General features: G+C 39.1%; 1 protein-coding gene across 1 annotated transcript in view; it reads left to right on the forward strand.

The window, feature by feature from the left end:
* DCC (DCC netrin 1 receptor) overlaps nt 1–14,391 on the forward strand; it is a 1,287,746-nt gene that overhangs the window by 1,224,376 nt on the left and 48,979 nt on the right. Inside the window, exon 27 of the mRNA XM_069569336.1 lies at nt 6,906–7,118. Coding sequence (XP_069425437.1) covers nt 6,906–7,118 — 213 coding nt within the window. The remainder of the gene's footprint in view (nt 1–6,905; nt 7,119–14,391) is intronic.

Consider the following 14,391-nt stretch of genomic DNA (forward strand, 5'->3'; position numbering starts at 1 on the left):
GATGGTATAATATACTTAACAGCTGATTCACACTGTTGTACCACAGAAACTAACACAACATTGTAAAGCAGGTGTGTGTTAGTTGCTAAGTTGTATCCGACTCTTTGCAACCCCATGGACTATAGCCTGCCAGGCTCCTCTGTCCACAGGATTTCCCAGGCGAGAACACTGGAGTGGGATGCATTTCCTTCTCCAGGGGATCTTCCCAATCCAGGGATTGAACTTGCATCTCTTGCATTGGCAGGCAGATTCTTTACCACTGAGCCACCTGGGAAGCACCTGTAAAGCAATTATCCTCCAAATTAAAGAAATAATATTAAAAATAGTTGGCAAAAAAAATGCATGGGAGTGCAGAATCTCTTTGATATCCTGTTTTCATTGCCTTTGCCATACGCAGAAGTGGGATGGCTAGATTATATGATTGTACAATTTTTAATTTCCTAAGGTACTTACACACTGTTTTCTACAGTGGCTATATCATTTTATATTTCCACCAACAGTGCAAAAGTGTTTTCCTTCCTCCTCCACATCCTCGCAAACACTTATCTCTTATCTTTTTTATTTTAGCCATGGTAACAGAGGTGAGGTGATATCTCATTGTCGTTTGATTTGCATTTCCCTAGTGATTAGTAATCTTGAGCACCTTTTCATGTATCTGTTGGTCTTTTGTATATCTTCTTTGGAACAGTGTCCATTCAATTCCTCTGTGCATTTTTTTAATCACAGTGTTTATGTTTTTTGTTTCTGAGTTGTATGAGTTTTTGTATATTTTGGGTATTAACCAATTAATCAGATATTTGATTTGTAAGAATTTCCTTCCCTTACATTTTCATTTTCTTTCTTTGTAGCCACTTTTTAAGTGGATATAGTTCCATTTACTTATTGTTGCTGTTGTTGCCTTTGCTTTTGGTGTCAAACCAAAAATAAAATCATTGCCAAGATCAGTGTCTGTTTTCTTCCAGGAGTTCTACAGTTCTTGGTCTTATGTTCAAGTCTTTAATCTAGTTTGTTTTTGCATATGGTACAAGATAAGTAATTTCTCTCTTTGATAGTCTGTTGTTAGGATATCAAAATGCAACTGATTTCTGTATATTGATTTTGTGTCCTGAGAGTAGTATTTGTTTCAAAGAATGTACAAATGGAGAGAGATTCTCAAGCTATTATATGCACCCTGGTGAGTTTTCCTGTGCTATTTAGCTTTTTTTCCCTTCAAGCACAGCATTTTAAAATCGATTTTATGGCATTCTTCTCTTAGTTACGAACAGGTGACTCAGCATCTCCTGTGAGATAGGATATTTCGTAATAGATAAGATGGTAACAGCAATAAAATATATTTGTGGAGTAGCTATATTTTTTCCAAGCCAACAGGGACAGCTCTAAGAAATCATAATCTGTCTAGATGTAGCAAGGTTAGAATTAAAAGGCATCAAAAATCTGCCAAGAGAGAATTAGATTTATTTTTCTTCTTCTCACTGCACATCATGTCTAGAGAATAGAGTTGTGTGCAGAAACTCAAAGAAAAAAAGTCCTCCAGACCACACTGAAGGGATTTAAATAAAGGTGTAAGAAGTCCAACACCTCCAAATTTCTGAATCCCAAGACAACTAGGACGATAATTCTAGTCAAAGGATTCAGAACACACAAGTCCCTCCTTCAATTTCTGAACTGCACTATCCCTGAGAGAAAAGAGGTTTATAGTTTTAGTTTAGTTTTCTTCTCATTGCTTCATTGTTCATTTATATTCTCTGACTGTAAAAGGAAGTGTCAGAATGGCCTTTATCTGTTCATTCCAGCAAGACAGAGATAGCCAAAGTTCACTACTTTGTCCGAAATTGGAAATTAACTATTTCATTCGCGGGTGTTCCTGTAAATTCTTTTCCATTTTTAAAAGCATCATCTCCTTCTGAAAATCCAACATCTCATTGATTCCTTCCTTTCTCTCCTGATCTGGTACAGCATGCAAAACTGTCTCATTAAACCATGGGGAAAATGATTCTAGAAGTTACATTTCAATGAAAAGGAAAACAACGGAACTAGTATAGAATTTAGTTTCATCTGTGGTTAAGGATCACAGATTTGTTTATGCCTTTGTTTAGTCTCATACCACTGTGGTGCAGGATTTTGACAGTGGATGAGGCTATGCATACCTGGGGTCAGAGTGTAAATCTCTGTATCTTTATTCGATTTTGTTATGACTCTGAAAACTGCTCTAAAAATCAAGGTCTGTTACAATGAAAAGGTGTGGGGGTGAGGAGCAGGGAGTGAGAAAGAGGAAGGAAGGAAGGAGGGTGAGCAGGAAAAAAGGGAGAAAATGCAGTCTCCATAGTTGATTTTTATTTTAATTTGCTTAAAAGTAATACTATTAAATACATTTAAAATTCTATTACTATTACATAACATATAATGTGAACATAAAATAGATAATGTATTGTATAAAGTTATGCAAATTAAGGATTCTTAACAGAATCCTTTGTTTAATAATTCGTGAACCTCATCTAAAATCAAAAGGCATTGACAGTCTACTCCTGGTCAAGATACCATAGATTTTTAAAAAATATAAGATATACTCAGTCCTTCTTCAAGTATTTTTTTGACCAAAGCTATGTGCAATGCAAAAGGCATGGGAACTGATATGTGTTTCCAAGTAATTGCTTTGAGAAGAAATACAGAAAACAAGCATCCTCTTTTCTAGGAAACTAAGTATTCTCTAAATCACTGTCAGAAACAGTTAACTTCCGACCATTCAGTATCGGTTTCTAAATGCCTTGGAGAACACTAAACATCCCAGTTCTCTCTCAAGCAGAAAACATTCCATGTCTCTGGCTGGAGATGTCTTATTAGTCACCTTGAAAAACAGCAAAAGGCACACGTAGGAAAAGAAACATTTTGACTGTGGGAAATGGAGCAACTCTCCTTTCTCAAAAGTTATCAGATGGACCTTTGAGTTTGAGAGATGACTCACTAAATCCCTGCCCACAGAGAAGGCTGCTTTCTGAGGACACTAATAAAGCTGAATTTCTCCCCTCCCATAATGAATGGAAAGATATAGGATACAGTTCATTTGCATAACACACATTCGGTGATCCACACAGAAAGGTTTATACAGTTGTGATGGACAAATATTTCTTCTTCCTATTAATAGCTTCAGTTTTGCCCTTCACACCCGTGGGCAAAGGAACTGGCCATGGGGGAACAAGAAAAGGAGATGTATTTTGAAAACTTCAAACAATCATCTGTAGATCTCACTTCTGTAAGTCAGTATAAAATTGGGGCCTCCATTTCCTCCCCTTTGAAACAGGTGCTAGAGGCGATGATGCCCACTCTCGTCTTCAGTGTTGACATTGTCTCAGTGAGAACACCAGTCACCTTTCTCCAGGTTATCGTTCTCCCGCACCTCTCTCCCAAATTGGAAATAAGTTAACAGATGGAACTTGCCATCAATAAAACCAGAACAGTGGAGTTCATGGAGCTTTCTCTAGGGTCTTAAAAAAAAACTAGCTGTAAGGAATTGGGGTTACTGAGGATTGCTGCATGATGTTGTTCTTCTGAGATTAATGAGTGAATTTGGTTCATGTCTTGAAGTGTCTTTGCTTAGTTATTCGTTTGCTATATTTCTTTCAATGCAATCTGAGATAGAAAATTCTCATTTCCGTTTTTACAATACTTTTGCCAGTTATTTTTTAGCAATTATTTATGTGTTGGCATTAATTATTATAAATTGCCTTGAGATTTGACTCTGCTGTATAACTGTATGCTATTTGCACCATGAATTCCTACTATCTCATCATTTGAAAATGAGTGCCTTGCCAGGACCTATTTGATTCTCACTTTAGTCTGTGAATTGCAGGGATGCTGCACTTTGTGAGCGAAAGGAGGTTTTCTTTGCTTTTGGAGCTCTTAGCACCGCTAAATGTCATGTCAGAAAGCCAGTCTGTTTCACTTAGGTGTCCTGAAGCTGGCACCTGAACTGGCCAAACAGGCTCAGATGAAATGAGAGCTTTTCTCCAGTGGAGCAGTTGCTCTTGTGTTTGCTGGAGAGTTTTGTCAGTGCCTTAAATGTCAGCCAATTCTAAAAGGCACTTTTTTTTTTCTCCATACAACATATAACTATTATGAATCACCTATGGAAAACCTATACCTTGCCATTGTATTAGGTATTAAGCAAAATTAACATTTTGAACAAAACAAAAACAATCCTTTGTGCATTACTGATACATTCAGTCTCAAGTCTGGACCCTCTCATTCCCACCTAGCATATGAGGTTAGGCACTTTCCTCTTCACTCTGTGGCACAAAATATTGATTTTGCTAAAGAGCTGGTCCAGTGATATCAAGCCATTATTTCTTCCCTTGGTGTCAAGAACAACACTGTGATGGTCCTAGTGGGAATCATGGTAGCCAACTGAAAACTTGGGAATGGAGGACTCGGAGTGCTCAGCATTTTTATTTTCAAATATGTTAAAGAGAAGAGGAATGGTAGTGCCCACCCCCAAAATTCAATGAAGTCAGCAGAATTCATGAGAAACGTGAAGTTTTTAAGTAAATTTTAGAAGACTAAAAAAATGCCAAGTTTTATCAAACCTATGATCATAATAATATTTTAATATAGCTCTCTTTCATTTCAAAAATATAGAAGAAATAGAAAAGAAAAAATATGAAGGAAGGAATGAAGAAAAGAAAGATATCACAAAATGTTACTACCTCTGTAAAGACTAAAGCGGTTTTTAAAAATATGATACAGATTTATTGCAATCCAGCTTCCATAGAAAGAATTATAGCAGATTTCTGAGAAAAATTGTGAAATTTCTTCTCATGGAGAGGCATTTTTAATATGATGTGCATGCATGCTAGTTGTGTCTGACTGTGACCCCATGGACTGTAGCACACCAGGCTCCTCTATCCATGCAGTTCTCCAGGTCAGAATCCTAGAGTGAGTTACCATTTCCTCCTCCAAGGGATCATCCTGAACCAGAGACTGAACCCTCATCTCCTGTGCCTCCTGCATTGCAGGGGGACTATTTACCCACTGAGCCATTGGGGAAGCCCCTAATATGATGATAAGGACCCTTTAATAAAAACTAGCCCTTTGGGAATAAAAGAAAGACCTCATTGTTGGTTCCTGCAGCTGCTTCTCTCAATCTAACAGATACTGTATTTTTATTTGGGCAATTGACCATTTATTCCTTTAGATTAAATATGAGTCCAGAGTAAAACCTGCATAATTCTGTTTCTAAAACTATACTCTTGGTCACCTAATTATACCATCCTGATGGAACACAAGTTACACACATATTCCTCTTTCCCTTTACATTCTTGAAAGCAGTTTAGCTCCTTTTAGCATCTACCTGAAGGTCCCTTTCCCTTTTGTCTTTGAGAACCAACATCACCGAAGACTCATCTTAATGTTTTCCTTACAGCCCCACACTTTAACCTTGAGATTATATATGCACATACATACATGTCCATATTTGATAAGACATCCTGGCATAGAGATAAGGTACCACTCTTCAGACTCTGCTTGCCATCAGAGTTCTATCTAGTTTGCTTGATTACATTTTCCTTATTTGAAGAAATATTTTATCAAGTCTTTGCCCATTTTCTGGTTCCGAGTGCTATGTGGCTACACCTGTCCTTGGCCAACCCTGTGTCTTTCCACCTCCATCTTTGAATGGGGTAAGCCTGAAGCCTGCTCAGTGACCTAGAGGACCTCTAATCCTTTTTGAATATAGAAAAAATGAGCTTTAATATCAAATGCCTTCTACAGGCACATTTCACTGTTGCATATCTTTTATATCTTTAATCTCCACCCCCTTCAGCATTATCAGATGTTCCGTCTCCTCTGCCCTTTGCTGACCTCACTGAGCCTTCTAGAGAGGTGTCTCAGAATTATCTCACAAACTAATTATCTTGAGATATTACCTGCTTAGAAATTCTCTTTCAAAGGAAAGAGATTATCTTCTATCACTGCATTTTTTTCCACCTTTACCCAACAGTACTTTCTTAAGAAATAATCAGAACTATTATTCTTTGATCCACACTTATACCTACTATGCATCTCTGTTCATTTTCAATTTAACTTGGATCTGTTGAGTCTGAAGATGAATGAATAAAGTCAAATCACAGTGTTCTTAGCATGAAAAACTGCCTGGCCAATATTTTAGTACAACTCAACCGTGTTCTTTGGAGCAAAAGGTGTGTTTCTACACACAAAATTGTCCAAATAGCCAAAGGCTGTCACAAACAACTATTGTGAAGCCTCTTCAACCATAGTAATCTGAATGAAAATTTCAAGGTTTTCTACCAAAGGGGAAAAACTGCAATTCTGCATTCAGGCAACTTGTTTCAGCAAAGTCATCTCTCATGTAACTTCTTAGATTGATGTGTATCTATTTTGTTTCAGAAGATAACGACAGTGGTTATTATTTGCATCATTTTATTAGCAATGCCTTGAGCACCCGGTAACTCTGATGTGTTTGATAGCTGACATGGCATGTTTAAATCACAGAAAAATTGGCATATTGGCTAGTAGATAATAATGCAGCTGTAGCCTGGCTTGGTACATTGAATTTCACTGACATTGCTACTTATGAAAGGAGAAATAACTCTCTCTTCTCGCTCTATCACTTATGATTGCAGGGCCCAGACAATTCAGGCAATACAGTCAGTGCTGTGTATCTTTTACTATTCTTCCTAGAAGATACAGCCCTCCCCTACTAGGTCTGTTTCTACTGTTTAAAGGGGCAGTGCTAACACGTCCCATAAACGCAAGAGGATAGTGGGATGCAGATGTTCCTAAACGTGAAGGATTGGCCACATCATGGTACAACTCTCTGAACTGTTCCAGCGACTTAGAGAAAGCCCACTTTGTTGTGGAATAATGAATGGCTTCTACTGTGTTTATTGCAGCGGTGAGTGAAGGACCAACCACCCAACAGCCACCCATGTTGCCCCCAGCACAGCCTGAGCATCCAAGCAGTGAGGAGGCACCCAGCAGAACCATCCCCACGGCCTGTGTTCGCCCAACTCACCCCCTCCGCAGCTTCGCCAACCCTTTGCTACCTCCGCCGATGAGTGCAATAGAACCGAAAGTCCCTTATACGCCACTTCTGTCTCAGTCAGGTAAGTGCCCATTTGTCTGCATTCAGAAGCTTTGTTGCCCTTGGTGGCTCTGCGTTAAGTGCCCGAGGCTTCCTGAGAAGGCTCGGAGGTGATGTATCTGTTGGATGCTGATCACGTGCCCAGTGCACTCGTGTCTTTGGCTGATTTTTGTGGTGCAGCTTTTAAGTATTTACCTCGTAAACAGCTGGCTGATTTGGTGCCTTTCATTCCTTTGGAAAGTTGATGCTGAATGTCAGTTCAGTACTTATAATAGTGCTGTGCTATGCTATGCTATGCCAAGTCACTTCAGTCGTGTCCGACTCTGTGCGACCCCATAGACGGCAGCCCACCAGGCTCCCCCGTCCCTGGGATTCTCCAGGCAAGAACACTGGAGTGGGTTGCCATTGCCTTCTCCAATGCATGAAAGTGAAAAGTGAAAGTGAAGTCCTTCAGTCAGGTCCGACCCTCAGCGACCCCATGGACTGCAGCCTACCAGGGTCCTCTGTCCATGAGATTTTCCAGGCAAGAGTACTGGAGTGGGGTGTCATTACCTTCTCCGAATATGTGCTATAGATATGCCCAATAGAGAATACTGGACTTTCTGCTACATGGGTTGTCAGATTTAAAGCCAGACTGCAAAATTAGAGTTCAAGGTACAGAAGTCTGTGAAAATCACTTTTTTAGAGAAATGCATGTAAATCTCATAATTCTGTTTTTCTCCTTTCAACTGTTGTCTCCCAGGGGTTCTTATTTTAGAGTTCCAAGGCCAGAAAGGAGCATCAGACCAGCATAGAGTCTAATCTCCTAATTTTAGAAATAAAGAAATAGAAATAAATAAATATAGAAATAATCTTAAATAAGTATTATGAGTATATAAGAAATAACAATAAAGAAATAGAAAGAAACCCAAACTTAGATAGGAAGCGGTATCTGCTTTCCTTTCTAAGAAATGCAGATGCAGAGAGGAGAACCTGAGTCCCTAACTCCCAAGGCAGTGCTCATTCCGTTGCCTTAGCTGGCATCCACTGGCTCCATTGAACCGGAGCTCCTTTTAGTTTCTGTTGTGGATTAGGGAGAATCCGGGGGCGCAGAGAGCAGGAGAGGAGGAGGAGGGAGGAAGGTGGACAAGGAAAAAAAAAGATGAGGAAGAGGAGGAGGGGAGCAGGAGAGGAGGAATAAATAGATAAGATGAAAGAGAGGTCAGTGGCTAGATAAGTAAATACGTAAAGAACTACATAGGGCTTAAAATTATTTGGGATATTGGCATCATTTTTGACAACCCCAGCATATTAGGCACAAGACAATCAAGTTCAATAATTCCGTGTAAAGAGGGATGCCCCCCTTAATAGACACAGGTAGCTGCATGGACCAATCAGCCATTGTACAGATACCTTTGAGTTAGTTTCTGTTTTCAGCTATATACCCAGAGCAGTGTTAGTCACTACATTAGTGCGTAAACCTGCTGACACTAGCAAAAATAAGGCTGCCGTTATGAATCTTAAATTGATACTTAACATTTAGACTCTATCTTGTTCCTGGCATCACGCCGGTCGAGTATCCGGTTTCTCACCATTCGTGTGGTGTCTAGTATACCTGCTCAGCTACCCAACCCCTTGAGGTGGAGTAGAACCCAGGAGGGCTGCGGATCTCCATCCCTTGAGATGCGAGCTGCATGTCGCCCCTGGGCAGAATGGGATCTTCTCTGACACACAGGTTCACTGCAGGTCATGGTTTCATTTCACCGGAGATGGCTCTTCTAGCCCCAAAGAAGGCCACACTAGGATCCGAAGCAAGTCAGTATTGTCCAATCTCTTCTGCTAGCCACACATCTATCCCACATACACCTGATTCAGCAAATCCACTACTTGGTATTGCCCCAAAGCTGTGAGGTCTTTGCTATTTGAGACAGGAACAATTTGAAGCAAGAAAATTTATTTCAGGAAATTCCTGTGTCAAGAACATGCTGCCTGGTGGTTTCTGGCTATACTCACTTTCCCACTGAAAAGCCAACTAAGGGAAATGATCTTGGAGGACACTGGTATTCAGGATAGATGGCAGGTTAATTGCAACTACTAATAATAACTAACCTTTATTGAACAAGTGCTGTGTCATCTATATGCTTCTGAAGCCTTGTAGTATGGTATGTGATCCTCAAAACTTTGTGAGGTTGTGCCTTTTTTAAACCTATTTCAAGGATAAGGAAATTGTAATAAAGACCATTTAAGTAGTATATTTAAATCTACACAGCTAGGGAGCAAGGCTTTTCCCACTCTTTTTGATTTAGAAAGCAGGGGTTCTGGACTTTTAGGAACTCATTTGTAACTCTTAGTTTGTGTCTAACTCATTTAATGACAAAAGCAAAGATAATTTTAAAGCCTGTTGAATTAAATCAGTCTAAAGCTGATAAAAAGAAAAAATGGGAAACATCTGAAATAATTCTGAGTTGGGAAATACCAACTTTTCTCACAAGGTTTCTTCCCTCACATTTTAATGAGTGAGAGAAGATGAGAATTTTATCAGAAGCTTTTTCTATACCTATTGAAATGATTGCATGGTTTTTATTCTTCAATTTCTTACTCTGGTGTATCATATTGATTAAATAGTGGATATTGAAAAATCCTTGCATCCCTAGGATAAATCCCATTTGATCATGGTATATGGTCCTTTTAATGTATTGTTGGATTCTGTTTTCCAGTATTTTGTTGAGAATTTTCACATCTGTCTTTATCAGTGATATTGGCCTATAATTTTCCTTTTTTGTGTGATATCTTTGGTTTTTGTTTCACAATGATGCTGGCCTCATAGAGTGAGTTCAGAAGTATTCATTTTTCTGCAGTTCTTTTGGATAGCTTCTGAATGATAGGTGTTAACTCTTCTCTAAATGTTTGGTAGAATTCACTTGTGAAGCCATCTAGTCCTGAACTTTTACTTGTTGAGAATTTTTAAATTACTGATTAAATTTCAGTGCTTGGAATGGGTCTGTTCATATTTTCTGTTTCTTCCTGGTTCAGTCTTGAGAGATTATACCTTTCTGAGAATTCGTCCATTTCTTCTAGAGATGTTTAACTATTTTATCCTGCTGCTGCTGCTGCAGCTAAGTCACCTCAGTTGTGTCTGACTCTGTGTGACCCCAGAGACGGCAGCCCACCAGGCTCCCCCATCCCTGGGATTCTCCAGGCAAGAACACTAGAGTGAGTTGCCATTTAATACCAATTTTATAACACCAAGAAACTAAAGTGCTGCAGTCTTTATATTGTTGATATTCTATTTTGAAGTTTTTTTATTTTTTAGGAACTGTGTTATGCAGAGAAAAAAAGATGGAAATTATATTCAGAAGTCCATTTTAAATGAAAATTCTGCAGTGGCAGTAATAGTGGGTTTGGAACACAAAATCTGGAAATAAACCCATGTTCCAGGTGATCCATAGTAACAAAAAATGACCCCCAAGTGACCCAGTAGAACACCCGATAAGAGGCAGAACAAAGCACTTAGCATGGTCATTTACTAATTATCATTATTTTTTTTTATTCTAGTTACAGTGAAACCAAAGCTGTCTAAAACAAAATATACTCAATTCAGCATGAATGAGTGTATTATGTCTTTAAAAGATGGCTCAAAGAGGTTTTTCTTTGTCTCTACACCTATTCTCTCAAATACTGAGTGCATTTGAAGAGCCTTTCTGTTCTAATGTCATGTGGGCAAGATCTCATTTTCCTTTATTTCCCCTGCATATTTATAAGTCTACATTTATTTTAATATTGTTCTTATTTTAGTGGAATGATTTCTTATAAACTACCTTTTCTTTAAAATTTTCCAGCGTGTTTGACTTGCTGAGGGATTGATTTTATATAAAACCATAATTCCCCTTTAAATGCCATCCACCCCCACTCACCTGAGGTCCACCCCCACCGTCACTGGGACATTATTAAATGCCTTTCCCTTTTTTGTTTCTCCATTATCTCCCTGTGACTCCTGTGCATTTCATAAAGTCTTACCGCATGATTTTCAAATAAGTTCCCCCTGCATTGCTCCTGACACATGGTAAGTAGTATGCTTTTAAGAAAGGGCTGATGTTTACTTATTCTAATAGAAACAGAAAATTAGCAGACAGACAAATGTATTAGCTGTGACATTAACTACATGCTTCTTATTCTAAAAGATGAAATCCTTAGAGCTTTCGACAAATTTTAATTCTCAGAAAATCATTGCTTGAGTCAAACTGATGGGTGATGTCAAGTCTTTCTCTTTTTGGGTTAAAAACAATACCTCAAGTAGTTTTACTCTGAGTTTCATAATAAAAGACTGCATAATTACTAATGAACTTATCTTTACTTACCACAAGTAGTTACTTTAGATATGGTAATGTGAGTAATTTTGAAATATCATACCCAATGAGAAGCCCCTTCTGGTTTGAAATCATTTAAATTAGGATCGGGGAAGAAGTTCTTTTTCTTCTCAGATTCCTGTGTATGATTTTTCTTGGGCAGTATTATCGATCTGTGCCTCAGCTTGCCTCCCAAAAAGACACGCGAAGCTGTGTTTGCAGTTTTATATGATTTATTTGTTGTTTAGTCACTCAGTCAAGTCCAACCCTGCAACCTCATGGACTACAGCCCACCAAGCTTCCTTGTCCTTCACCATCTCCCAAAGTTTCCTCAAACTCATGTCCATTGAGTCAGTGATGTCATCCAACCATCTCACCCTCTGTCGTCCCCTTCTCTGCATAATGTGCAGTAATGATATCCCTGCAGCTGCACAGAGATTTGCAGTATTTCCATAATAAATGGTAACTAGAAAATCATCCTATTATCATAATGGCTGACATTCTACCTCTACCTACCTGAAAACACAGATTCATTCCATCATTTATGTTTTCCTTCCACGATCAGAAATTTAGCTTACTAGACTCTAGGGTGTTTTATGGTATTTCTTACAATTTGATCATCACCTCATGATAAAGCAGTTCCATTTCTTAATGCTTCACCTATAGACGTGAATAACTGTGTGGTCTTTGCACGTATCAGGGAGGTTGCAAATACTACAGTTTGCAAATCACAGATGTGGCCATAGAAGTGATTTGGCTTAGTCTCCTTTCAGATTAAATAGAAAATGCTTGATGGAGCATTGGGCTTATGGCCTTATAGATCTGACATAAATTCTACAAAGGGCCAAGATAGGCTATTTTTTTTTTCCTTCACTAGTGAAAATTCCTTTTAGCTGTGAACTGATCAGCTGCACTTTAAATGAACCTAGATTAGGGGACCATTTGTCTTGCAAGGCTGTAATTCTAAAGGGAAAGAAAATGTGACCTCTTAAATAGTGACTTTTATATTGTAGTGCTGTTTTACACTAGTCTCCTGGAGTTCTTGCATCTTTGTAAAGCTGTATGCATGCTTCATTGTCATCCATTTACACACTGCATCTCTACATGTTTTTATTCATAAAGGGAAAACCCAGGACATCCTGATCTGTTCAGTCTTCTAGGGATCAATATGTCAGTGGACATGACAAGACCAAAACTCACTCCATTGTACTGCGAAATTGAGTTTGATTTTCCCTCTGCAAATTGTGGCATGTGCTTCAATTTATCTGAGGGTTGGGGACAAGGAGTGGGTGGAGGTGGCTGACAGCGGGTAGAAAAGGCATTTGATTTGTATTTTATGGCTGGCTGGGAAATCATGTGTTCCTGCTATAACCTGATCTTTTTGGCAGACCTCATTTCTGTAAATACTCTGTCACACAGAACTGCCGATAAATTACTATAATACATTAGTTCAATTCCTTTCCCTGAGCCACGTGTATGCCACCGTTGTGGGTATTCATCAGGATTCCACCTGACTGTTCCATTTTGCTGAAATCAGCCATGGGCAAAGGTCTTGGGGGGTCAGACATTCTTCAGCAGGTAGAACAAGAGGGTCACTTTCCAGGCCAGTTAGAGCAAATAAATCATTGGCACAGTTAAGTAGGAGAGATGTGTTGATTTGATGTTATTGGAGCCGATACCATCAATCAGTTTCAGAGGAGAAAATTACACTGCCCCCTAGTATGCTGTATCGCATGTGTAAGCTCAGCTCTCTGTATGTTTTTGTTTGTTTGGGCAGGGGGGTTGCTTTCTTGGTAGTTACCTTCTAAATCGTCCTGTCCTCATGTCTAACAGATCATTTTTTTAATAGGTGAAATTTGATTTGATTTGATTTGGTCTAGTCATTCTAAACTACTCCTTGGTAAAATGTAATTGGCTCTTCCCTGGTGGCTAAGACAGTAAAGAATCTGACTGCAATGCAGAAGACCCAGGTTCAATCCCTGGGTCAGGATGGTGCTAGGAGTAAAGAACCTGACTACCAATGCAGGAGACATAAGTGACCTGTGTTTGATCTCTGGGTCAGGAAGATCCCCTGGAGAGGGCATGGCAACCCATTCCAGTATTATTGCCTGCAGAATCCCATGGACAGAGGAGCCTGGCGGACTACAGTCCAAAGGGCGCAGAGTCAGACATGACTGAAGCAACTTAACATGCACACAAAATACAATTAAGTCAAATTTGCTTTATATGTCACCAATATTCGTAACACTGAAACCTACTTGATGTTTTAATAAAATACTGGTTCCCTTAGCATGGTGTTCGAGGATTTAGGGAAAACCTCTGCTAACTGCCTCAAAGAGAGGGATTTCTAGAAGCAACTTTAGGAAACTTTATAAGTAAGCCATGTGACTGGTACCTCACTTATAAATGACAAAACTAAATGACAAGCCTAAAAGGTTAAGCGGCTCGTCCAAGGTCAAGAGTTGAGCTATTGGTCAAGTTTACAGAATTCAGAGAAATAGAACACTGAAGAAAAAGAAAGTATGTTAGCCAGTGTGTAGTGATGCAAGTAGCTATTTTAGATTGACTTTTTTTTGTACAGTTGGGTTTCTAGGATGATTCTAGTTATTCCCTCAGAAAGAATTGTTTGATAGCAGGCAGGTTGAATTATTTAGCTTAGTGTCTGAGTAAATGTTTTCTTCTTTTATGTAGACTAGATGGACAAAGGGAGATACTAAGCCAAGAACTCTGAAATAGCTCCTGTTAAACTCACCTGTCCAGCCTGCCAGATGCCTTGACGGAAGGGCAAGGGGCCAGAGAGCTGGCATCTGGTGCTTTCAGCACCACACACTGTGGAGAACCATGGCTTTGGAGTCCAGTCATAAAATTCAAATGCACAGAAGGGAGTGTAAAGCAAAGATAAAAGTTAACACACGTGAGAATATTACTCAGATTGTGGGTCAGAACATGTGAAGGTCAATGAGAGTGAAA

This window comes from Ovis canadensis, chromosome 23 (genome assembly GCF_042477335.2).
Source record: "Ovis canadensis isolate MfBH-ARS-UI-01 breed Bighorn chromosome 23, ARS-UI_OviCan_v2, whole genome shotgun sequence".
Lineage (NCBI taxonomy): Eukaryota > Metazoa > Chordata > Mammalia > Artiodactyla > Bovidae > Ovis > Ovis canadensis.